This window comes from Myxocyprinus asiaticus, chromosome 2 (genome assembly GCF_019703515.2).
Source record: "Myxocyprinus asiaticus isolate MX2 ecotype Aquarium Trade chromosome 2, UBuf_Myxa_2, whole genome shotgun sequence".
NCBI classification, from domain to species: domain Eukaryota; kingdom Metazoa; phylum Chordata; class Actinopteri; order Cypriniformes; family Catostomidae; genus Myxocyprinus; species Myxocyprinus asiaticus.
In genome coordinates, this window is record NC_059345.1 from 27078716 (window position 1) to 27104655 (window position 25940).

Here is a 25940-nt window from a genome sequence, read left to right on the forward strand (position 1 = left end):
AGAGTCCTCATAATGATAGCTGCACCAACGTGTGTGTGCGTGTGCGTGTGTGTGTGTGTGTGTGTGGGGGGGGGGGGGGCAGGTTTAAGTGGTTTACGAGGACTTTGTTTTTAGGTTACAAGCTGGTAATTACAAGGGTATTATGCTATAAATGTGGTTTATGAAGACATTTCTAGTGTTCCCATAATTTGCTGCACCAACATGCAACGTGTGTGTGTGTGTGTGTGTGTGTGTGTGTGTGTGTGTGTGTGTGTGTGATTTTTGGAGCACCATTTACTTGCATTGTATGGACCTACATAGCTGAGATATTTTTCTAGAAATCTCTGTGTTTAGCAGAAGAAAGAAACTCATCTGGGATGGTATGCGGGTGAGTAAATGATGAGATAATTAAAATTTTTGAGTGATCTATCCCTTTAAAACTTGACACATTTTAAACTACAAATGTAAAAATAATTTTCCTTTGCATTATCTTAGACAACCTCATGTCATTGACCCTTCTACATTTCAGCAGATTTTCAATGCATTGTTCAATGTTAATTTATCTTTCACATTCATTATTATACCTTGTCTCCCTGTAGTGAGAAGCAGGTTTGTGCAGGTTGGTAATTCCCTCTAAATTCAATAACAACCACATGGTGGAGACTGCGAGTATATCCTTTAACTCCAGCCTACAGAGTCTCACTCGTCTCATTAACGCTGGACGAGACGCGCAGCTGATATCTGCTGGGTTTTTTTTTAATTTCCCATTCCGATAACATACGTGAGTATATCATCACATGACTTTTATTAATAATGCATTTATGTCTGTCTGATGCTCAATATTTGCTTATGTCTTAAGTGAGTGGAGTTAAAAAGTTTACTAATAATAGAATTTCAAAGCTTAAATAGAGAGTGTTCATGAGTTGGTAAATTAGAGTGTGACTCTGCTTGTCTTTTAGATGTTTTTAATAACAAAAGTAGTTTAGAATTGTTTTTTTTTTTCCCTTTTTTTTTTTTTCAGTGGTTTGTTGCGCTGATGTGGCGCACACTACAGTAAGCGAACAGATTGTTACTGTCTTTCAGTTTGTGTGTGTGTGTGTGTGTGTGTGTGTGTGTGTGTGTGTGGCTTGAAGGATTTCTGTTCTAGTTTAGTTCTTCAGTATGAATAAAACACAAGAGGCTCAGTGCCCAGTGACAGGGCTGTTTCTCCTCACTTATATCGCTTTCAGTTTATAAGTTATTTCATAATTCTGGGAAGGAGTGTTATGAGTCTGGTTTATTTACAGTGTTGTGTGCTGATATGCTCAGGCGACATGTGGACACTTCTCAGAGTAATGTGTTTATGTCATTTTAGTTCAGTGAACGAGTCTTTCCCCTTCCCAGTACAGAGGAAAAACTCTTGTGTCAAGTCTAAGTGTTTGTTTTATTTAATAGGCTTCTGTCTGTGAGGTTCGTGTAATACATTGCTTATGAACTGTAATATGAGATATGTCTTACTGTATGTAGGTCTGGTGGGCGGGACAAACGACCCACTGATTGACACTCATAAGTGTAGTTTGACCCTGTTTGCACTTTCCCAAAAATGAGGTATGAATTTGATAAGTTGGTTAAATTTTTAAGAACCACAAATCAGTAAGTTAAAAAAGAATGTAATATAAAAATAAAAATGGTAACACTTTACAATAAGGTTGTATATGTTAACATTGGTTAATGCATTAGGTATCACTGATTAACAATGAACAAAACTTTGAAAGCATTTATTGTGGAATCTTGGTTAATTTTCCTTTCTACATGTACTAATACATTTTTTACATGAAATTTAACATTAATATTATTAGTAAACTGGTACAAAAATGTATATACATACATTAGTTAATGCAATATGAACTAACATGAAAAAAATAAACAATAGTATTTTGATAATGTTAACAACATGAAAAAATGCTGCAAAATATATGTTCATTGTTAGTACATGATACTTAATGCATTATTAACTAATGATAAAAACTTATTGTAAAGTGTTACCATAATAATAATAATCGTGATGTTTCATTTGTATAGGACCTTTCCAAAGCTTGAGGTTGCTTCACAGTTAAATTACAAGCAATGTTCATTAATAACATTCAAATTACATTCAAAAAACAGTTGCATTGCAACTCTTTTTTTATTTTTACAATTAGTAGTCAGCAAACACTTCCAGTTTACCTGCATTCCATTAAAGGGATAGTTCACCCAAAAATGAAAATTCTCTCATAATTTGCTCACCCTCATGCCATCCCAGATGTATATGACTTTCTTCTGCAGAAAATTATTTATTTAGAAGAATATATCTCAGCTCTGTAGGTCCATACAATGCAAGTGAATGGTGGCCGGAACTTTGAAGGTCCAAAAAGCATATAAAGGCAACATAAAAGTAATCCATAATAATAAATAAATAAATAAATAAATAAATATTTATCTGTTTCTCACCTACACCTACCATATCACTTCTGAAGACATAGATTAAACCACTGGAGTCTTATGATTACTTTTATGCTGCCTTTATATGCTTTTTGGACCTTTAAAGTTCTAGTCACCATTCACTTGCATTGTATGGACCTACAGAGCTAAAATATTCTTCTAAAAATCTTGTTTGTGTTCAGCAGAAATAAGAATGTCATACACATCTGGGATGGCATGAGGGTGAGCAAATTATGAGAGAATTTTCATTTTTGGGTGAACTATCCCTTTAATGGAATGCAGGTAAACTGGAAGTGTTTGCTGACTACTAGTTGTAAAAATAAAAAAAGAGTTGCAATGCAGCTGTCTTTTGAACGTAATTTGAATGTTATTAATGTACATTGCTCGTAATTTAACTGTGAAGCAACCTCAAGCTTTGGAAAGGTCCTATACAAATGAAACATCACGATTATTATTTACAATAACACTTTCCAATAAGGTTCTATGCCTTTAATATGTGCTATCTCAAGCAGAAACATCTGGCCCTCCCTTTCCCTCTTAAAACATGTTGCTTAATTAGACCGAGTTCATAAATCTTTGACGTAACATTCGAATAAAATAAGACAACTTTAATAACTTCTCTGGGCCATTTTATTAGCTACTTTTGCAGCCCACTTTAACACGACTGGTGGCATCAAGTTGGTCTTTGTGTTCAGGTGGAGAGATTAACTGTCCTAATGAATGTACTCCTTGTTTCTGGCTGAAGTAACTGTGGAGAAGGCTACAAGCCCCTGTGGGCTTCCCCTTATTTGGGGTTTCACTTTTCGCTTTTCTGCATGCTGTGAGGAACAGCAGAGTGGATTGTGAGACTGTTTATTCTCTCAAGAAGGTACACTCTTCACCCCATCATGGCCGCTGCTTGACGGTTGCCATAGCAACCTTTTTGGCATGCCCAAGTTTAAATGAAGATGTCTTGAAGCGACAAAGACTGGAAGGCCTTCGACAGTGGTTGAATCACTTTCTTTCATTCAGCTTTAGGCAAGCACACTTGCTCAGTCACTTGAGATATTAGTGCCTTTATCAATGGATTGGTTCCATAACAATTGTGTACATTCTCTTCGCATTTTGTTGGTGTAGTGTGGTAACTTCAAGGCTACAGTCGGCTCGTGAGTGTGTGGAGTTTCTCCCATTGTTTGATTTGAAAAGCATGGCTGAAAGCTGCCATTGTCGTGGTGGGAAATCAAAGCTGGCCCTATCTGTGTGAGTGTGGGGGAGGGTGGTTGGAGAATTGGGTGTGAACTAGAGCCTCAGTGTACACCAGGCAGATGAGCTGAATGCTGATGAACTTCAGACTCAGGGCTAAAGCCTGTCTCTCCTCAAAGGATACTTCTAATTACTTTAGATTCTCTCCAAAAGACCAGACTCACATATTTCACAAGCTTCACATTGCTTTTGAGGTGATTAAGGTTCTTTTTTGTTGTTTTTGCTGGAGCAGTTTTTGGTTTGAACAAGATAAGTATCAATGAACTGCTATTGATAAACAGCTCCTGTAGATATATTATCAACTCTCCCCCTGTAATGGTGTGCTGGCTTGATTAAAATTTTAGTTGGTGCATTGTGACACACTTTTTGTCACTGTGACAGAGGTTGGATAAGTTACATGTGCGTTGGCACTCTTTACGTAGACAGAATATCAGTGACCTTCATATGTAGTAAGTTATTTTTATTTGTATAGCATTTCAAAGCAGCTTTACAGAAAATAATTTTGTAACAGAAAATTATGCTGTAATGTCTTAAAGTCCTCATTGTGTGGATTGCCTTGAAAATTATTGTCTTTAGGCCCCCAGTTAGCAAGCCAAAGATTACTGTGGCAAGGAACACAAAACTCCATAAGAGGTTAGTTGGTTTATGGAGAAATATAACTTTGGGTGAGGTTGGGGGAGCCAGTTCCCCTCTGGCTTTATAGCATGCATATAATGCCAGTATTAGTTATCTATATGTAGTACAAGTCTTTTTTTATGTGAGTAAACTGAGTAGATGTTTGTGGGCAATGTTTAAAACTAAAAGATTTTGTATGACCTGTAAGATGATTTAGGGTCTTTGAAGACGTTAAGAAATACGCTTTGTGAAAACACTTAGTGGGAGAGGTAAAAATCATTGAAGTTACAAACATAAGTGTGGAAGGGGGGCCTGGGTAGCTCAGCGAGTAAAGACGCTGACTACCACCTCTGGAGTCGCGAGTTCAAATCCAGGGTGTGCTGAGTGACTCCAGCCATGTCTCCTAAGCAACCAAATTGGCCCGGTTGCTAGGGAGGGTAGAGTCACATGGGGTAACCTCCTCGTGGTCGCTATAATGTGGTTCGCTCTCGGTGGGGCGCGTTGTGAGTTGTGCATGGATGCCACGGAGAATAGCGTGAAGTCTCCACACGCGCTAAGTCTCTGTGGTAACGTGCTCAACAAGCCACGTGATAAGATGCACGGATTGACTGTCTCAGACGCGGAGGCAATTGAGATTCGTCCTCCGCCACCCGGATTGAGGCGAGTCACTACGCCACCACAAGGACCTAGAGTGCATTTGGAATTGGGCATTCCAAAATGAAAAAAATAAATAAAATAAATAAGTGTGGAAGTAGCTTGTTCATCTAGGCCTGCCAATCATTCTTAAGGATAGAGGTGCAAAAACCATATATACAGAGTATACAACGCATAAGGGCATAAACATTCAAGGGGAATCCCACCACCCCCGGAAGGCGAAAACGTTCAAGGGGGACCCCCCTCCCTAACCCCAGACACCGAAAGTGGGACAACAGTGTAGATATTGCATACATCCTCAAAAATGGCTAGTTGTGCGTGGTGGTGGTGTAGTGGACTAAAGCACTGAACTGAAAAGCAGAAGGTTGTTGGTTCAATCCCCACAGCCACCACCATTGTGTCCTTGAACAAGGCACTTAACTCCAGGTTGCTCCAGGGGGATTGTCCCTGTAATAAGGGCACTGTAAGTTGCTTTGGATAAAAGCATCTGCCAAATGCATAAATGTAATGTAAATGTATATATAAGCAGAAGCTTTGATCACTCTGGTGACAATTCTTCCTGCATAACTCCTATACAAGTTATTATTTCAGAATTATCTTTCTGTTCCTTGCTCTAGTCAGGTTGTCCAGGGGGGATCGCAGAGCTCAAGCCCAGTGCCTTGCTCAAGCCCCTCCGTTATGGAGTGCATGGAAAATCTGTTTACACTAATGCACTCCAGGACTACATGAACCAGTTAACTCGTGACGTCCTTGTTTGACTGTGTAGAATGAGAATTTTTCACAGACTTTCCTCTCTTGGGGCTTATCAAAGTCAAAAAAAAAAAAAGGTAAGATCTTTCCCGTAGTGGACAAAATATAAGAGATTGTTTTTTATGGGCTAGTTGGTCGCAACTCAGCAGCACTGCACAATACTATCTTCAAAACTAAATCGAAACATGCAAGTTAAAACCGTTTTAAATTTTAATCCTGTCAATCTCTTTTGTCTGCCAAAAAAATAGTTCATCACAAACTGATGAAAAACAGTTTCCTAGTGAACTTTTAATTAAATGCTTTCTCACGGAACATAACTTTCTAAAAGGAAATTTTAGGATTTGTCTAGTTACACACTCTATAGGCAGGCATTGGGTTGTGGGCTTCATTGGATCATCGTTTTGGATTTTATGTCCATAAATGGTTGAAAATGGTTCAATTTCGTGTGTGGAAAGAATATGTTTTAAAGGAATAGATCAACTAAAAATGAGAATTCTGTCATAATACACTTAACCCTCATGTTGTTCCAAACGTGTAGACTTTCTTTCTTATGTGGAACACAAAAGGAGATTTTATTTTTTTGAATATCACGGGCTGTCTTTTTAATAAAATGGCTGTTGATAGTGATTGACTTTAAAGCTTATGAAAGGACCCAAAAGTATCATAAAAGTAGTAAATGTGAATCCTGTGTCATATTCCAGATCTTCTGAAGGCATAAGATATATATTTTGGTGAGAAACAACACACATTTTGCAGTACAATCTTAATGTTTTGATGTTCTTTTTTAAACTTTACAGTGAAGCAGTATCCACTGCCATTATATTGAATAGGTGGCCAACTTTAAAATATCTCCTTTTGTGTTCCCCATAAGAAAAAAAAAAGTAATTTGGGTTTGGGATGACATGAGGGTGAGTAAATGATGACAGAATTTTCATTTTTAGGTGAACTATCCCAGTGAAACCTCAAGCCATTTATAAATCTTGTTACCCAGTTGCTTTGTTGCTGATGTGATATTCTGTACATCATTACCTCATGCATGACACCCTCTGTCAAAATATGTGTTCAATGATTTAACTTTTATCACTGTGTGACATTTAGCGGGGGTTGTTGTGGTTCTTTAGATATAGTATCTCTTGTGTAGTACAGTATCTCTGAGTGATCATTCCATCCATTCATTTGCACTGTAAGAAAGTGTTGAATGTGCTCCTGTGTTTGTCCATGAATGGCTCCAGCAATAGTGTAGCAGTATTCTCCATCAGTGGCCAGATTTGCTCTGTGTCGCTGCTCTATATCTGCTTATTATTATTCACAGTACTTTCGGCCCATCTGCGGGAATTGGGCCAGCCAAAGTGTGCCATGCAATACAACTCAACAGGCCTCCAAATCGCATGAGAAAGCCTGTATCATACTAACCTATTAATGGTAGCCAGAATGTGGGTCATCATCAAAAAGTGTGACAACAGCCATTGCTCAGTCCAGAGAAGAGTTTTAAACCATCCTGTGGAATTTAGTGCTGTTTGTGCCATAGATTTATCTGATGATAACAGCGTGTGTCTGAAAGCAGAGGGTGCTGTATTGAATATTTTAGCTGTAGGAGAGATATGAGTCTGTGTGATGGTAACTGTCTATGTTTGTTTTCAGATTATTTGTTGTTGTTGATCTCACATCATTAATCCTGCAAAAAAAAAAAAAAAAAAAAAATGCCTAGAACCATCTGTGAATCTCAGATCCAACGAGTATTACGTTTCTCATATATTCCTCTTAATCTGTATCTTCTGTTCATAAATCTGATTTGACCTTTAATTCAGTGTTATTTCTCTGTTTTGGGCTTTTACAGGGTCAACAAAATGGGGAAAGGATGCATCACTGCCACTAAGTACTTCCTATTTCTCTTCAACTTAATCTTCTTTGTAAGTAACAGTTCAGTTAGTTGAATATTTTAGTTAGTGGACTGTGTGTGTGAACCCAAAGAGAAGAGAGTCTATCAGTATGTTTATATGAAATTATAATCGCTCTACAGCGGGTTTTTGCGAAGTTGAGCTTCAGTCTTCATCTGTCTGTCCAAGTATGACATATCGATGTTTAATCGAATATTTGAAGGAAGAACATCAGCTGAGGAAGTGTTAAATACATATTTAAACACAAATACATTGAACATGCTGGATGAAGCCGAGCTACAATCACATTATCTAGATCTGTTAGTCTGACTTTGCTTTTACGTAACATTTTAAAATGATGAATTATTGTTTTAGTGTGACTGAAGTTTAACTTTTAAAGTGCATGTAAACATATGGAATGTTTACCCTTTGTTATCGCTACTGAATTTGAATGTGTACGTGTTTCTTTTTTATAATGTATGACATTAGCTTACTCATAGCTGATGTCCCAGTTTTTAAAACGTTTACCGGTAGTACAAAACTGATACTCTCTGAACTAGTGATATCATTATCTTTCTATTAATAAGTAAATAATGTTTCAGGTAGTCTAGTTGTTTAAAAAGATACAATGTGTTTCAGTTCATGCAGTCTTGCATCTCTCTCTACAAGAATGCGCTCTTAATTACCATCCAAATAAAGTGTTTGCCATTTGTTATCCAGACAGTTTACTCTTCTCCATCTCAGATAGAGAAACAGACTGCTCTCCTTGGGCTTGATCCACGTATAAAAAAGAAACGCTCTGATCAAAGTTTATTCTCTCTAAATCGCATGCCTGTGTGCTCGGGCTAAAACAACGCAGGAAGAGCTGAATGATTAATTGCAACCATTTGTAACATTATTTCTGATAGTTGGCCCTACATGTATACACGTTTAACATTTTAAGGAAGACAAACGTATGACAACAAGATTGTGACATAGATGGGATAAACCTTATTCACAATAGGTTAAGCCAAGCACCCCAGCATGTGCCTTGGTGTTAGGGATGAGGAGAGTAGATGGGGTGCTTGTCCGAGTAGGTTTAATGAAGGCTGTGGTGCTCTTGAACTCATGCTACATCCGCTGAGCCCCCCTTCCCCGCCTGCTGCTGCCACGCAGAGGCACTACACAATCAGTCCCAGATGTTTTCTGAGAGGAAAGGAGAAAAGAGTCTGGAACCTCACAGTTAGAGATCAGGAAACAGTTCACGGGCCAGGATTAGTGTGTTTGTTACATACTCGCAGACACAAGCACACAACTTTCCTGTCTTAAACATACAGTCTTATTCAGGGAACACATTTATACTCATGCTTACAGAGTTTCCATCTTTAGCTCTTTCCAAGAGATTTGGAGCGAACAAGTTGCAGCTTGTAAATTGAAATGTGGGGCCCTCTTTCCCCTCTTGTCCTGCACTACATGATTGATTCTACTCTCAGTCTCTCTTACTTTTTCCTTTTCTCTCTCTTCCTTTGCCCCTTGTCTTTTCTTTTTGTCTCTCTGCAGATCTTTGGATCTATGATTATGGGATTTGGACTGTGGATCCTCCTAGACAATCAGAGCTTCATTGTGGTGTTACGTAAGTATCTGTACCTGTGTTCACAAATTGTGTGCAACCCCAGAAAAAGCTACCTTTTTATAAAATATGACAGGATAGACCATAATTTAGTCGAATGTTCTTTTTTTAATTAAAAATTTTCGAACGTACATTTTATATGAATGGGGCAAAGTCTTTCTAGCAAGTCAGTCCACTGGCGGCCATCTTTGGAACGCTCCCGGGAAGCTATTTCCAGGGTGCGTCTCAATCAGCTCCCTAGCTCCCTATCTCATGAATCAGTATATCGTGAACACGAATTCAGGCACTGGCAAAGGTGTTGATCCACTGAACATTGGTACACTTATGACTCAGTCACCTTCGACACGAAAACCGCATTCAAGCGCAGCTGTTATTAATCAGCACCATCGCCATGTAAATGACACTATCATTAAATTTCGTTGAAGATATTCAAACATACAGGTTTATTATGAAAGATAAGTGACATTAAATAAAGAAATAACAATGTAAAGTAGTGTATTTTAAACCTACTTTTAACAACTCTAATATTTTTATAGTTTCCCTTTCATGGTCATTATGGATGAAAGACATTACAAACAACATCTCTTTTATGGAGAAAATAAGGCTTTGACATAATTTACTTAGACTTTTGCTAGTCTTCTAACGACTTGAGAGACTTCAGAAGACATGACAACGTTTCCATTAAGGGAACATAGTCAGCAACGGTACTCGCTGGTTTTTACGGTGCATTATGGAATTTTTTAGGGAGCAAAAGTTTCAGTGCACTGGAGCGATATTGCAATTGACACAGCCCTTAAAATGGCAGACTCTCTGATCAGTGCCCTAACTACTGAACTAGGGAGCTGATAGAGACGCACCCCAGTCATATAAGTGCAACTCCTATCCAGGGCCGTAGCTGGATATTCTGGGGCCCCTGACTGTATATTGGTTTGGGCCCCTTTCCTATTAAAAAATACAGTTTAGAATTTGTTGTGGGGCCCCCCTGGACCTGTGGATCCCTAGAATCATTACCACCTTTCACCCCTCAAGCTACGGCCCTGCTCCTATCTACTTGAATGGGGAAAGACAGAACAACGGTTGGTCAAGATTATGATCAAATAACATATTTCAAGTCAGCAGTAAAATCTGACAACACTGGTATCATAAATTGTGCTTATTTACCTCAGATTATGCTAAAAAAACAAATTTTCCAGGCTTGTCTAGCTTATCCACTTGCTCGTTCTTGAGTTGATTGACAGGCCTTTCTACATCCATTGACCTTTAAGCATTACAGTTTTTCCCATTTATTTTAATAGAAGTGCCCTGTCTCTGCTAAATAGTCTCTGATGGGGCCAATTTTTGGAATGTTTAAAGGCAGAAATGTGAAGCTCATAATTTTTTTTAAAGCATTTACATTAATTCTTCTGTTAAAACTTGTGTATTATTTGAGCTGCAAAGTTGTTTAAATAGTCGTTTTTACAGTTGTTTTTGGGGTTTCGGTATTACATTGTCATGACAACAAAGTTGTAAATTGGAAATAATTTTACACAGAAAATGTTAGTAAGTGATTTTATGACACAAATCATGTTAACACACATTTTTACACAAATGCTGTCGATTGAGCTTAACTTGTATTGATCCTGGGATATTCCTTTAAAATTGAACTTTCATTAATCTAAAAGGCCATTTAATGCCCCCAGGGAGAGATCCTTTGCTGTTAGTTGGTTATGGTAAAATCCAGAGGAAGTGGTGAGAGAAGTTCTTGGTCTTGACTTTTTTACTCTCTCATTAGCGAGCGCTGCTGTTATCTGTGAATTAAGCCTCCTGGCCCTGTTAGCCTGTGAATCACTGACTGCTGCAGCCTCATTTTTACTGGGCCATCTGTCTCTCATTTGCTTTTGTTTGATGAACACTGTTAGTCTCGTCTTAAACCACACGACTCAGCCTTTTGGACAGATCATCCACGATGAGTTCTGTATTTTTCATCACCCCTCCCCAACCTGTACACACACAACACTGCTTGCTTCTGATCTGTTTTCCATCCCAGAGGCCATTGCAGGGAGCTCTGGGTCACTGGGTCTGTGTCTTACAGATGCTGTCAAGCAGGCCGGAGCTACATGCTCACAGCTGGCTACGAATCAGCTGTTGAGTTCATGCCTCTGTGTGAATGGCAAAGGCGAGCCAGGCAGGGCCTGTGTGTGACATAGCATGTCTGAGGCAGTCTGCAGGTGCTCCTTTGCTGCCACACAGGGCTCTTTTAGCAGCTGCCTTATTAGCATGCATCACGTCAATTCTCAGATCAGGCCTCTCATTGCATTAGTCATTGCAAAGAACAAATTAACACTGGTTTATATGAAGTGTATCTTAGGAGGGAAAAAATGCCCTTCTGTCTCCTTCTCTTTAAAAAGTAGCTCACCCACAAATGAAAATTCTGTGATAATTTACTCACCCTCATATCGTTTAAAACTTTTATGACTTTGTTTCTTATGCAGAAAACAAATGGAATATTTTAATTAATATCCTGGTCGTCATTTCAATGCAATGTCAGTTGATAGTGACTTAAAGCTTAAAAAAGCACCCAAAAGGATCATAAAAGTAGTCGTGCGTTATGTTTCAAGTCTTTCGAAGTCATGCGATAGACTTCGATGAGAAACAACCTGAAATTTAAATTTTCAGTGGAAACTTGTATGTTGCACATTCATGAGTGCATGAGAGAAGCTCGTTCACAATGGCACACGTTTTCACATGAGAACTTGTGTTGTTTTTTGTAGCGCTTCAAGGTGTCACTATAATTACTCAAAAAAGTAACCCACTAAAATTACTAATTACATCTCTAAAATTGTAATCATATTACTTTACTGATTACATTCTAAAATACTTTTCACAGAAAAGTTAGTTTTTCCATGCAAAAACTTTTCCAATGCAAAATAATGCCTGTACAGCAGCGGTGCCCAACCAGTCGAACACGATCTACCAGTCAATCACGTTGTCCTTGTCAGTCAAAGTGACCATATCTTACAAATAATCATACACAATTTAATAAATACAGATGATCACCTTGCAGCTCGCACCACGTCAGATTATTGCCTCGTACCACTTCAGTTAAATAAAAAGTAGATCCTAAATGAAAAAAGGTTGGGCACCCCTGCTTTCCTTCTTGTTCATTGTCGCATAAAAGCAATACACTCAGCACCGCACTATTTTCCCTCATAGTGACTCTTTAGGGGGCGCACACCTTTCAGCTGTCACAAAAACACAAACAGACATTTTGGAGTATGGGGAGCTCATCGAGTATTGATGCTGACTACCACCCCTGGAGTCGCGAGTTCGAATCCAGGGCATGCTGAGTGACTCCAGCCAGGTCTCCTAAGCAACCAAATTGGCCCGGTTGCTAGGTAGGGTAGAGTCACATGGGATAACCTCCTCGTGGTGGCTATAATGTTGTTCTCGCTCACGGTGGGGCGAGTGGTGAGTTGTGCGTGGATACCGCGGAGAATAACGTGAAGCCTCCACACACACTACGTCTCCGCGGTAACGCGCTCAACAAGCCAAGTGATAAGATGCACGGATTGACGGTCTCAGACGCGGAGGCAACTGAGATTCGTCCTCTGCCACCTGGATTGAGGCAAGCCACTATGCCACCATGAGGATTTAGAGCACATTGGGAATTGGGCATTCCAAATTGGGGAGAAAAGGGGAGAAAATAAAAAAAACACATACAGACATACATATGAACATTATTTATGTTTTAAATTTATTCTACATAAATAATATTATTTTAGAAATACAATATGTATAACTCGTGAAATGCACTTAAATTAACATAATTGGATTACAGTAACTGTATTCCGATTACAAAAATGTGAAATTTAATCAGTTACACTACAATTTGGCTAAAGGTAATTAGATTAATTACTTTGTAATCAGATTACACCCAACATTGGTAACGATCAACTGCCATTGTATTCCAAAGATAGACTGGGATGTTTATTTTTTATTTATTTATTTATTTTTTTAATTTCCAATTTGGAATGCCCAATTCCCAATGCACTCTAAATCCTCGTGGTGGCATAGTGACTCGCCTCAATCCGGGTAGCAGAGGATGAATCTCAGTTGCCTCCGCGGCTGAGACCGTCAATCCACGCAATTTATCACGTGGCTTGTTGAGCGCATTACCGCGGAGACGTAGCACATGTGGAGGCTTCACGTCATCCACCGCGGCATCGACGCACAACTCACCACGTGACCCACCGAGAGCGAACCACATTATAGTGACCAGGAGGAGGTTACCCCATGTGACTCTACCCTCCCTAGCAACCGGGCCAATTTGGTTGCTTAGGAAGCCTGGCCGGAGTCACTCAGCACACCCTGGGTTTCGAACTCACGAACTCCAGTGGTGGTGACTGGGATGTTTATAAATCAAAAATGCATAAGAAAGAATGTCAATGAGTCTGGAATGACATGAGGGTGAGTAAATTATGAGTAAGATTATTTTTGGCTGAACTATTCCATTTTAAATGGTACTAATGTACCCCAAAGCACACTACAAGTCCTCAGATTTACACAATGGTTACAGCACTTGACTTGAACTTTACTTTCTGGAAAAAGTCGGAAAATTTTTCAAAGGTTGTCTTGCAAAATGCATTGCGCCTGGCCCAAGACATGAACCCAGTCTGAGTGGCTATGCCATAAAACGTTTGTGTTCCTACAGAACTGCATGTGTTTGATTGATTGTCCAGAGCAGACCACTGATTTAGGAAAGCCCAGGCTTGCACCATAGCATGAGACCAACAGCAGTGAATCTGTCAGCCTCTCGTAGTGCTCCTTTGCATGTTATATTTCATCTTACTGATACAGTCCTGCAGTGCACAGCAGCTGCAGGCTGTTTGTTGGGACTCCCAGCCACCCAAACAATGTGGAGCACTTTTCCCCAATGTAAAAAAAATATATATATAAATATATATATATATATATATATATATATATATATATATATATATATATATATATATATATATTTTTTTTTTTTTAAGAACATCATTGTTTTTCTAATTCAGATGCTGGTGGCCTTCACTGGCTCACAATCCCTGGAGGATTTTCTGGTTTACTTTAGACACCAGTAGGCACTTCAACAGCTTGTGGCGGTTTGAGATTTGCAGTACTGAAACCTGAAAGGATAAAAAGTTGAAGCTCAAGTGCAGACACACTTGTTTTATTCTTTTATATGCAATGGCAGTGCCCATTCTTGGGGTTACATTGGACAGCATAATTGAAACAGGATCATTGAATTCATAGCAACTGGACTCCTTAGCCAGATGCTTTGAACTTGGTTTCTACTGAGCACAGTGGTTGAAGTACAAAGGCATTTGCTTTGTTGAAATAAAAAAAAAGATCTTGGTTTTTATTTGGCTATTGTTTTTGGAATTGTTATGGCGACAGAGAATTATAATAATATTTACCATATGGCGCAAAAGAGCCTTGTCTCACTATTTCCAGTTCAAAAATCTGCCATTTAAAAAAATATAATTAGCAACTGTTTACTAAGAGTTAAGTCAAACATTTCAGAACAACCAAGTGACATGTGTCTGACTAACAGAATTCCCGTACAATGAATAGAATAGGCTGAAATGATTCCAAATAAGATAACTCACTCCACATTGTTCTTTAGAATGCTGAATTAGTTTGCTTTGTTTCAGCTAAATGTGATCTGCTGTCTCTCAGTTTCCAACCACAAACTGGAGGCTTTCCTTTATCCAGTTCCCTCTTAATCATTAATTACTAAATTGTTCAACTGCTTAAATTATGTATGCTTTAGACTGTGTTTTCTCAGCCATGTGTTAAGATTAACTCATTCTATGCTGTAATCATGAGGGTTGAGATGGTCATCACACCTAAGTGCTTAGTTTCGTAATGATGATTACATCAGGTCACGTGACAGGCCATTGTATCCTCTGTACCCACAGTCACGCAGTCACACAGACAGCCCCACAGATCTCTGTTCGACACTGTGGTATTGTTCGAAAGGCTGTCTGTGGTAATGTTGTTTTTGCTGGGGAGTCATCGAGGTATTTGATGGTGGTTGATGTGACAGAGACTTCTCAGTCTGGCGTTCTGACAATATGCATGAAATCCTGACTGAAGCAGGACCAGAACACAGTTGGGTAAAGCCACAGAATTTCTGACCCAACTGTTTAACAGTGTCCAATGAGCCTTGCCCAGTATGACAGACCATCACAACTCCAATTGAAATTGTAAGGGAGACCTGCCAAACCCATCTCAACATTACACGATTCAAATTCAAGGACAGCCCGAGACCAAATATGAGCCATATCCAGTCAATGGCATGCAATCTCACCAGCAATAGCACATTTCTTTTGGTAGAGTTAAAGATGCTGGATATAAACCCTGGAAATATAAACCTATGATTTCATAAATGGCGTTTCTTGCCAGTTCACTATGTAGAAAATAAGAGCTGTTTATTGAATCGCTGCTCATTAAAGGAATATTCCAGGTTCAATCGACAGCATTTGTGGCATTATGTTAATTACCACAAAAAATAATTTTGACTCATCTGTCCTTTTCTTTAAAGAAAGCACAAATCGAGGTTACAGTGAGGCACTTACAATGAAAGTGAATAAGGCCAATTTTTGGAGGGTTTAAGGCAGAAATGCGAAACTTATCATTTTATTAAAGCACTTATTTTAATTCTTCTGTTAAAATTAATGTATTATTTGAGCTGTGAAGTTGTATAAATCATAATTTTTACAGTCATTTTAAGGTTTTAAGGTTTGTTGACATTACATCATCATAGTAATAATGTTGTAAAATTGGCTTTAACTTTACATAGAAAAGGTTAGTAAGTGATTTTATCACACTAAAATCATGTTAACACACATATTGTTTAAATCTTGTGGCTATGCTTTTGAAACAGTTAGTATTTTAATGTTTACAGATTGGCCCCATTCACTTCCATTGTAAGTGCCTCACTGTAACCCAGATGTTTGCTTTTTTTAAAAAGAAAAAAACAAGAAAAATTGATAAATATCAATATTATGCCACAAATGCTGTCAATTGAGCTTAACTTGTTTTGATCCCGGAATATTCCTTTAAAGAGATCCAAAAATGAAAATTCTGCCATTATTCACCCTTATGTTGTTCCAAATCCGTTTGACTTTCTTTCTTATGCGGTTCATAAAAGATGTTTTAATAAATATCTCGGTCCATCTTTTCAACACGATGGTAGTGGATAGTGCCTCACTGTTTATCTTAAAGAATGACCCAAAATCTAAAGTATAATAAAAAAGCATCTAAAAGTATCATAAAAGTAATCCATGAAAGTCGTTTGTCATGTTTGAACAGTGAGTAACACCTATCTGATCACTTTTTGCATCACTTCTCTCAAAGTGTAATACATAGACAATAAATTACCAACTAGAGCCCTTATCAGACACAAAGGACACTTCATCTACGTGCACTTTCGCAGTCAATTCGGGATGGACTTCAGAGACCCTTAATCATTGATCTTACAGTTCATTCAGTATCCTTTAGATTTAAACATTGCCCACCAACATCTGCTCAGTCTATTCAATTAAAACATGACTTGTATTACTCATAGATAACTATTATTGCCATTATATTCATGCTGTATATAGCCAGAGGGGAACTGGCTCCCCCAGCTGAGCCTGGTTTCTCCAAAGGTTTTTTAGTTTTGGGTTCCTTGCCACAGTTGCCTCTTGCTTGCTCCCTTGCTTGACAAATTATTTTAAAATTTTTAAAATTATGTTTTTCAGTGAAACTGCACAATGAGGACTTGAAGACATTACACACATTACAGCATAATATTCTGTAAAGCTGCTTTGAAACACGTTTTGTGTTTGGTGAAAAGTGCTATACAAATAAAATGACTTAACTTGACCTCTCAAGGCATAGGATAGGTTTTGGTGAGAGACACCCAAAATTTAAGTTATTTTTCAGTGAAAATCTTGACCGCTGTTGTATGTTCATGAATGCATGTGTAAAGCTCATTCACAGTGGCAGGCATGTACATGTGAGAACCTGTGTTGTCTTAAGGCTTTAAAGTGAGTCACTATAAGCTACCATTGCATTAAAAAGACAGGACAAGATATTCATCTTCTTTTGTGTGCTGCGTAAGAAAGAAAGTCATAAGGGTTTTGAATGAAATGAGGGTGAGTAAATTATGACAGTAATGAAATGTTGTTTTATGACCGGGATTATGTTTGTATTTCTGATTAACAGAGGATTCGTCCATGGCCCTGAAGGTGGGCTCCTATATTCTGTTAGGCGTTGGCTCATTCTCCATGGTTCTGGGATTTCTGGGCTGTCTGGGGGCCATTTATGAGATCCGCTGTCTGCTTGTATTGGTGAGACACACACACACACACACACACACACACACACACACACACACACACACACACATACATGTTGGTGCAGCTATCATTATGAGGACTCTCCATTGACATAATGATTTGTATACTGTACGAACTATAGATTCTATCCCCTAAACCTAACCCTACCCCCTAAACCTAACCCTCACAAAAAACGTTCTGCATTTTTACATTTTCAATAAAACACCGTTTAGTATGTTTTTTAAGGGATTTGAATTATGGGGACACTAGAAATGTCCTCATAAACCACATTTATAGCATAATGCCCTTGTAATTACCAGTTTGTAATCTAAAAATAAGTCCTCGTAAACCACTTAAACCTGCCCGCACACACAGGCACAGACATACACATAAATACACAAGCACAATATGTTCAGCATAATTTTTTATGGTCTAGTCTAATTGGGTTGATGTTTGTTTTGCAAATGACATATTTTTCATGCAAATCCAAAGATAAACTTTTGATGTTGTTGCATGACTGTCATAGGGAAATTTCAACCATACTGAGCAGTCTCTTGTGACTTGACCTGAGTAGACTGAACTTACAGACCAGTTGTTGCATTTATGTTGCACATATGTGCAGACTGTGCAGTTAATGTGTGAGACTGGCACATGTGGTGGGTTTGCACATGAGTCAGTGATGAGTCTGAATCCTTTAATTTATGTCTTTTTTTCCTCTACAGTACTTCACCTGTCTATTGCTCATCCTCCTTGCTCAAGTGGCCGCTGCTGTGCTCATCTTCTTCCAGCGTGACGTAGTGAGTGATCGCCCTTATGTGGCTCCCATAAGCCTGGCTTCGGAATAATTATGGTTTGCATGTGCTTTGCTGTTAAAACACTTTGAGAAAAAAATTATGTGGTCAGAAATTCATGTGTTCCATTTTCCAGCTAGATTTCATTGTGAAGGTTTTGTTTGAATTTCTGGAACAGTGTAAAAAGAAGTTGAGAAGCATTAGCTTAAAATGAAAAGATACTGCCCCCTATTGCACATATCAAGAAATATAATATACTGAGAATCTTTGCAGGTCATTTGAGGATTATTATTTTTGGTAGACCTTCACCATATTGACCCATGCGAATAATTAGGACAAAGGAAGTCTTGAACGCATGCACGCACGCACGCACACACACATACACACACTCACACTCTTGTCAGCAGCCAGCAGTGAGTTTCTCTGATGACATGGTAAGAAACATCTGAGCAGGATATGCAGTAAATCATATATAATTTGGAGCAGGTAGATGGCAGATTTAGTCCTTTATTAGCTAATCCAACAAACATTTTAGACACAACTGCAAGCTGTCAGCTGCCAATTAGAAGCTAGATGTTCATAGTTAACAATTTGGTTTCCAATAAAAATGCTACATATGCTCCTTTTCTCTCATGGGAAAAAGATAGGCTGTCTGAGATGGGATGGAGCCAGTCTAAAGGAAGAGTGGCTGCACTCTGTTCCATTTTAGTAGCGTAGTAACCTGTTCCACACTCAGCAAAGTGAATATCAGGTCAAACACCTGAGGCTAGAAAAACAAACCACTGACCCTTTTAACTCTCGTTTCAGTTGAGGAAGGAGACAACCGAAATTGTGACCAAAATTGTGGCCAACTACCCTGGACAGAATAAAACCACTGAGCAGGCCTGGGACTACATCCAGAGAACAGTGAGTTGAGAATGGGCGTAACTCATAAATTGTCCTTAATTCAACATGAGCTCAGGTTCCAGAAGTGTACTGAATGTCGTTTGAATGTATTACCATGAAAACCACTCTGTTTCTTTGGGAGGTTCAAGCTCTATAATGTAGAAATGTTTGTTGGGTAAGGTCTTTTGACTTGAGAGAGATACTCTTAGAGAGTTTAACCTTTCAGAGCTGTCTTTAAAACAGTTGACAGTTCAATACGTTTGCCTAGATTTATCAAGACATGTCAATATCTCAATTGATGTAGAGGAAAGTAAATTCTACATATCCACATACCTTAAAATCTTGGCTACAAAAAAGCTATGGAACATTTCCACCATTAGTGTCTAGGGAAAGAAATACAGTTCATTAAACACATGCTGACCTTGTGTGACAACCTGCCCCAATAGTAGGGCATGTTATTACACTATATGGGTTAGGTTGTCACAATGGAACCTGCCATTAAACCAGTGACGTAGGTTTCATGAGAACATTGGGCCAAAAGTAAAACAATTATGAGGCACAAAACAATTCATAAAAATAAAAATAAAAACCTGAAAAATGAATGCACAAAAATATAGAAACATTGTTTGTACACTTAAAACACATAACGACCTGCCCCAATCTGACTATCATGAAAAATACCTTTGTCCTGAGAACCCATTTAAGCCTTTCAGTAAAAATCTGCCTTCATAGTATAGCTGACCCTTGACCAAATGTATTCCATTACCCAAGAGCTTTAACAAAAATATGATGATAGTGAAAATTTACTTTGGATTCTAAATTAAAAGGGGTTTAAACTAGGTGTTTGAAACCAACATACAAAACCACTGCCAGAGAAAAAACACATTTGCGCAATTGGACTTTTGATTCCAAATTTTATCATTGCTGAGATATAGAACTTGTGACAATTTCCCTTTGTGACAACTAGTTATATCAAATTTTACAACTTTGTTGCCATGATGATGTAGTGTCAACAAACCCTAAAATGACTGTAAAAACTTTACAGCTCAAATAATAATAATTCTTTTTTTTACAGAAGAATTAATGAAAGTGCTTTTATAAAATTACATTGTAAGTGCCTCATTGTAACTTCAATTTTTGCTTTTTTAAAGAAAAGTAGGGATGAGGGGCCTGGGTAGCTCAGCGAGTATTGATGCTGACTACCACCCCTGGAGTCATGAGTTCAAATCCAGGGTGTGCTGAGTGACTCCAGCCAGGTCTCCTAAGCAACCAAATTGGCCCGGTTGCTAGGGAGGATAGAGTCACGTGGGGTAACCTCCTCGTGGTCGCGATTAGTGGTTCTTGCTCTCAATGGGGCACGTGGTAAGTTGTGCGTAGATCGCGGAAAGCAGCATGAGCCTCCACATGTGTGAGTCTCCGCGGTGTCATGCACAGCGAGCCACATGATAAGATGCGTGGATTGACTGTCTCAGAAGTGGAGGCAACTGAGACTTGTCCTCCACCACCTGGATTGAGGTGAGTAACCGTGCCACCACGAGGACCTAGTAAGTAGTGGGAATTGGGCATTCCAAATTGGGGAGAAAAGGTGATAAAGTAAAAAAAAAAAAGAAGAAAAGTAAGGATGAGTCGAAATAAATTTTCAACATTATCAACATTATGCCACAAATGCTGTCGATTGAACTTAACTTGTAATGAACCCAGAATATTCCTTTAAATCAAATACATTCATTAGAAATTAGAATGGTAAAACTGTATGTGTTGTTCATTAATGATCGTGTCTGTTAGTGGGTTTAATTGTCTTGGCTTACATTCAAGCCAAGATTGTCGAATCCTTCATGTCCTGTTGTTTCTTCCCTGTGTGTCTTACAGATGCAATGTTGTGGCTGGAATGGGCGCATGGACTGGGATGCCAACTATGTGATGAAGAACAGCACAGGAGAGAATTTGTACCCATGTTCCTGCCACAATACTTCCTTGCCACCATTTAATCTTGCAGACAACGGCTTCTGTGAGGCCACATCTAATGACTTGCCTATCTATCAGATGGTACGGGATATACTTGCAACTCACATGTACTCACTGAGCACTTTATTAGGAACACTGTAGTCCTAATAATTTGCCCGACATGGTTTTCTGCTGTTGTAGCCCATCCACCTCAAGGTTCGACATGTTGTGCACTCTGAGATGCTATTCTGCTCACTACAATTGTACAAAGTGGTTATCTGAGTTACCGTAGTCTCTCTGTCAGCTTGAACCAGTCTGCCCTTCTCCGTTGATTTCTCTCATCAGCAAGGTGTTTCCATCCGCAGAACTGCCGCTCACTGTATGTTTTTTGTTTTTGGCACCATTCTGAGTAAACTCTATTGACTGTTGTGCGTGCAAATCCCAGGAGATCTGTAGTTACAGAAACACTCAAACCAGCCCATCTGGCACCAACAATCATGCCACTGTCAAAATCACTGAAGTCACATTGTTCCCCTATTTTAATGGTTGATGTGAACATGAACTGAAGTTCCTGACCCATATCTACATGATTTTTATGCATTGCAGTGATGCCACATGATTGGTTGATTATATAATCACATGAATAAGTAGGTCTACATGTGTTCCTAATGAAGTGCTCATTGAGTGTATGTGAGAAATACTGGACATCCAGTTGATAATTTGTATGACTTTCTTCTGCTGAACACAAACAAAGATTTTAAGAAGAATGTCTCAGCTCTGTAGGTCCATACAATGCAAGTGAATGGTGACCAGACCTTTGAATCTTAAAGAATCACATAAAGGCAGCATACAAGTAATCCATATGACTCCAGTGGTTTAATCAATGTCTTCTGAAGCGATCCAGTTGGTTTTGGGTGAGAACAAGCCAAAATATAACTCCTTTTTCACTGTACATGTGGTTATTGCAGTCTCTTGGCACAATCATGATTTCAAGCTCGATTACACTTGACGTATCATCACTAAGGAGACTGGTGTCAAGATGTACAGTGAAAAAGGAGTTACATTTTGGTCTTTTAACACCAAAAATCAACTGGATTGCTACAGAAGACATTGATTAAACCACTGGAGTCTGATGGATTACTTTAATGCTGACTTAATCTGCTTTTTGGAACTTCAAAGGTCTGATCACCATTCACTTGCGTTGTATGGACTTACAGAGCTGAGATATGCTTCCAAAAAATCATCGTTTGTGTTCAGCAAAAGAAAGAAAAGCATACACATCTGTGATGGCATGAGGGTGAGTAAATGATGAGAGAATTTTCATTTTTGTGTTTCTCTTGTAATTGGGCAAAATTGGCAGTCTGATCGCTTAGTGTGAAATTCTCAATGACAGGCTGATTGGGACCAAAGTCTTGGCTATGATGTGTATCATACAGTCTAATATAATGTTGCACAGAGTGCAATGGCTTTTACTTAAGATCTCACTGGGAACATATTATACAGTTTGACAAGCAACAAACATTAAAGTCGTATAGTGTGCACCCGGCTTTAGTTTAGAACAATCCGTAGGTATATAAACTCAGCAAAAAAGAAACGTCCTTATTTTCAGCAAACTTAACATGTGTAAAAATTTGTATGAACATAAAAAGGTTCAACAACTAAGACATAAACTGTGCAAGTTTCACAGACATCTGACTAACAGAAATGGAATAATGTGTCCCTGAACAAAGGTGAGGTCAAAATCAAAAGTAACAGTCAGTACCTGGTGTGGCCACCAGCTGCATTAATTACTGCAGTGCATCTCCTCCTCATGGACTGCAACAGATTTGCCAGTTCTTGCTGTGAGATGTTACCCCACTCTTCCACCAAGGCACTTGCAAGTTCCCAGACATTTCTGGGGAGAATGACCCTAGCCCTCACCCTCCTATCCAACAGGTACCAGACATGCTCAATGGGATTGAGATCCGGGCTCTTCGCTGGCAATGGCAGAACACTGACATTCCTGTCGTGCAGGAAATCAGGCACAGAACGAGCAGTATGGCTGGTGGCATTGTCATGCTGGAGGGTCATGTCAGGATGAGCCTGCAGGAAGGGTACCACATGAGGGAGAAGGATGTCTTCCCTGTAACGCACAGCATTGAGATTGCCTGCAATGACAACAAGCTCAGTCCGATGATGCTGTGACACACCGCCCCAGACCATGATGGACCCTCCAAATCGATCCCGCTCCAGAGTACAGACCTTGGTGTAATGCTCATTCCTTCGACGATAAACGCGAGTCCGATCATCACATCTGGTGAGACAAAACTGCAACTCATCAGTGAAGAGCACTTTTTGCCAGTCCTGTCTGGTCCAGCGAAGGTGGGTTTGTGCCCATAGGCGACGTTGTTGCCGGTGATGTCTGGTAAGGACCTGCCTTACAACATGCCTACAAGCCCTTAGTCCAGCCTCTCTCAGCCTATTGCGGACAGTCTGAGCACTGATGGAGGGATTGTGCGTTCCTGGTGTAACTTGGGCAGTTATTGTTGTCATCCTGTACCTGTCCCGCAGGTGTGATATTCGGATGTACCGATCCTGTGCAGGTGTTGTTACACGTGGTCTGCCACTGCGAGGACGATCAGCTGTCCTTCCTGTCTCCCTGTAGCACTGTCTTAGACGTCTCAAAGTACGGACATTGCAGTTTGTTGCCCTGGCCACATCTGCAGTCCTCATGCCTCCATGCAGCATGCCTCAGGCACGTTCACACAGATGAGCAGGGACCCTGGGCATCTTTCTTTTGGTGTTTTTCAGAGTCAGTAGAAAGGTCTCTTTAGTGTCCTAAGTTTTTATAACTGTGACCTTAATTGCCTACCGTCTGTAAGCTGTTAGTGTCTTAATGACTGTTCCACAGGTGCATGTTCATTAATTGTTTATGGTTCATTGAACAAGCATGGAAAACATTGTTTAAACCCTTTACAATAAAGATCTGTAAAGTTATTTGGATTTTTACAAAATTATCTTTAAAATACAGTGTCCTGAAAAAGGGACATTTCTTTTTTTGCTGAGTTTATGATCCCTGAGATTGAATTTATCACAAGTAGTTCCTTACCTCAGGGGCTTGAACCACTAATTTGCTATATTATACACTAAGGAGTTGCACCACAGATACCTGGCTGTAAGTTCTATGATTTTGCTATCAGGTGGATCTTATGACAAGTTTATTTTTTGTTTCTTACATCAGGGCTGCCTGGAGAATGTGGAGAGCTGGCTCTTTACAAATTATGGAGTTATACTGGGCATCTGCCTTGGTGTGGCAGTCATTGAGGTATGGTGTACCTCTTCTGCCTTAGACAACATTAACAGTATCCCTCTGTTACAAAGACAGTTGGACAATTGTAATGTGACAGAATTTACTCCCATTTTTTTATGTTTCCAACAGCTCCTCGGTATGATACTGTCCATGGGCCTTTGCAAGAGTGTACACCAAGAAGACTACACCAAAGTACCAAAGTACTGAAGAGCAAACATGGACATTAACATAATTTTATTCAGTCCTTCCTTATTGACTTGGAAAACAGATCTCCCTCTTTTTCTACAGAAAATTCAGTTTTTCCAAAAGACTCCAGCGGTGATGAAGGTTTATGTTTAGTCAGGAAATATGTTGCAAAAGTTCACTCTTTGTCAGTAACACTAGGTGAATCCCCTGTGATTTAATCAGCTCTTTTAAGCACAGTTTGAATGGCCCATTGTATGACCATTGTCTGAAGTGTAGAACAAGCTGCCCACATAAATTAATGAAAAGCTTATGTCAAGTCCTGGTGCCCCTCAGTGGTCTATTTATACAACAACACTCTTAACACCCAGGCTGGTCTGTTTGCTTTGAAACATGTATTTCTTCATTATAGCAGCCCAAACCATGAGCTAACAGCTGGATAACTTTGGTTTTTGCTTTATAGAAAACAGAAAAACCACAAAGGCCTGCTTTTGTTTAATCAAGAGACTTTTTTTAATAGATATTTTGCATGAGTTAATTTTGTTGTGTACAAAGACTGACAACATTTCCACCCTGTCCTTGAATTACTGGCATGCCACGAATAAGTAAGTTGTCCATTTATGTTTGTGCATCAGTGTTGTTTCAGGTTGTGCTTTTGCTTTTTTGTTTTAGTGTGTATATATTTTTAGCTTTCATTGTCATGTTGGTTTTAGGTCAGTAACATTCTTCAATTCTACATTTTCCCCTTTTTGTACAGAAGATCGTTTTTATGTTTTTTTGCTACATGCTTATGTTTTTGAGCATATTGTAAGGAAGTACAATATAAAGCTGTTCCTTGATGATGTGAACCAAATAATGATTAGCATAGCCCCCAAAGGTGACTGCAGTCTTTTTTCTTTTTTCTTTTTTACAACTTTATTGCATTGATCCTAATTTAACTGTTTTCAGTGACACCACTGTTTCATTAACTGTATACTTGTTATGTGGAAAAAATGCTAACAGTTTTTTTTTTTTTTTTTTTTTCTCTGTAATAGGTCTTTTCATAGGAAAAACATTGAGATCATAATAAAAGCTCCACTTGTATTTTACTGTAAAAAAAAAAATAAAAAAAATAAAAACATTTTAAATACAGTCCCCTACAAAGCAAAAAAAAAAAATAAATTAGATACAGTCCGCTACAAAGCAAAAAAAAAAAAAAAAAAAAAAAAAGTATTGCAGCTACATGTACCTTCTAAATCTGAAAGTGTTTCAATAAAAAACTCACCCAACCTATTTGTACCCTGTGCCTTTTTGTGTAACTACTATGTACATTTG

General features: G+C 38.8%; 1 protein-coding gene across 2 annotated transcripts; it reads left to right on the forward strand.

Moving 5' to 3' along the window:
* Nucleotides 1-676: 676 nt before the first annotated feature.
* LOC127414984 (CD82 antigen-like) lies at nucleotides 677-25841 on the forward strand. 2 transcript variants are annotated; one of them, XM_051653424.1, is made up of 9 exons: nucleotides 677-760; nucleotides 7538-7610; nucleotides 9117-9189; nucleotides 17422-17546; nucleotides 18257-18331; nucleotides 19133-19231; nucleotides 21080-21256; nucleotides 24375-24458; nucleotides 24573-25841. In XM_051653424.1, exons 2-9 carry the CDS (start codon nucleotides 7548-7550, stop codon nucleotides 24648-24650), a joined length of 774 nt encoding a protein of 257 aa, XP_051509384.1. In that variant the 5' UTR covers nucleotides 677-760; nucleotides 7538-7547; the 3' UTR covers nucleotides 24651-25841. The 2 variants fall into 2 exon arrangements, with proteins under 2 accessions (XP_051509384.1, XP_051509376.1); XM_051653416.1 differs by lacking the exon at nucleotides 677-760 and adding an exon at nucleotides 1547-1566.
* The last annotated feature ends 99 nt before the right edge of the window (nucleotides 25842-25940 follow it).

Excerpts from the sequence above, each read along its gene's own strand:
- LOC127414984 (XM_051653416.1), top strand. Across the intron at positions 19,232-21,079 it reads GGGACTACATCCAGAGAACA|ATGCAATGTTGTGGCTGGAA; the intron begins GTGAGTTGAGAA and ends TGTGTCTTACAG. Across the intron at positions 24,459-24,572 it reads TTGGTGTGGCAGTCATTGAG|CTCCTCGGTATGATACTGTC; the intron begins GTATGGTGTACC and ends TGTTTCCAACAG.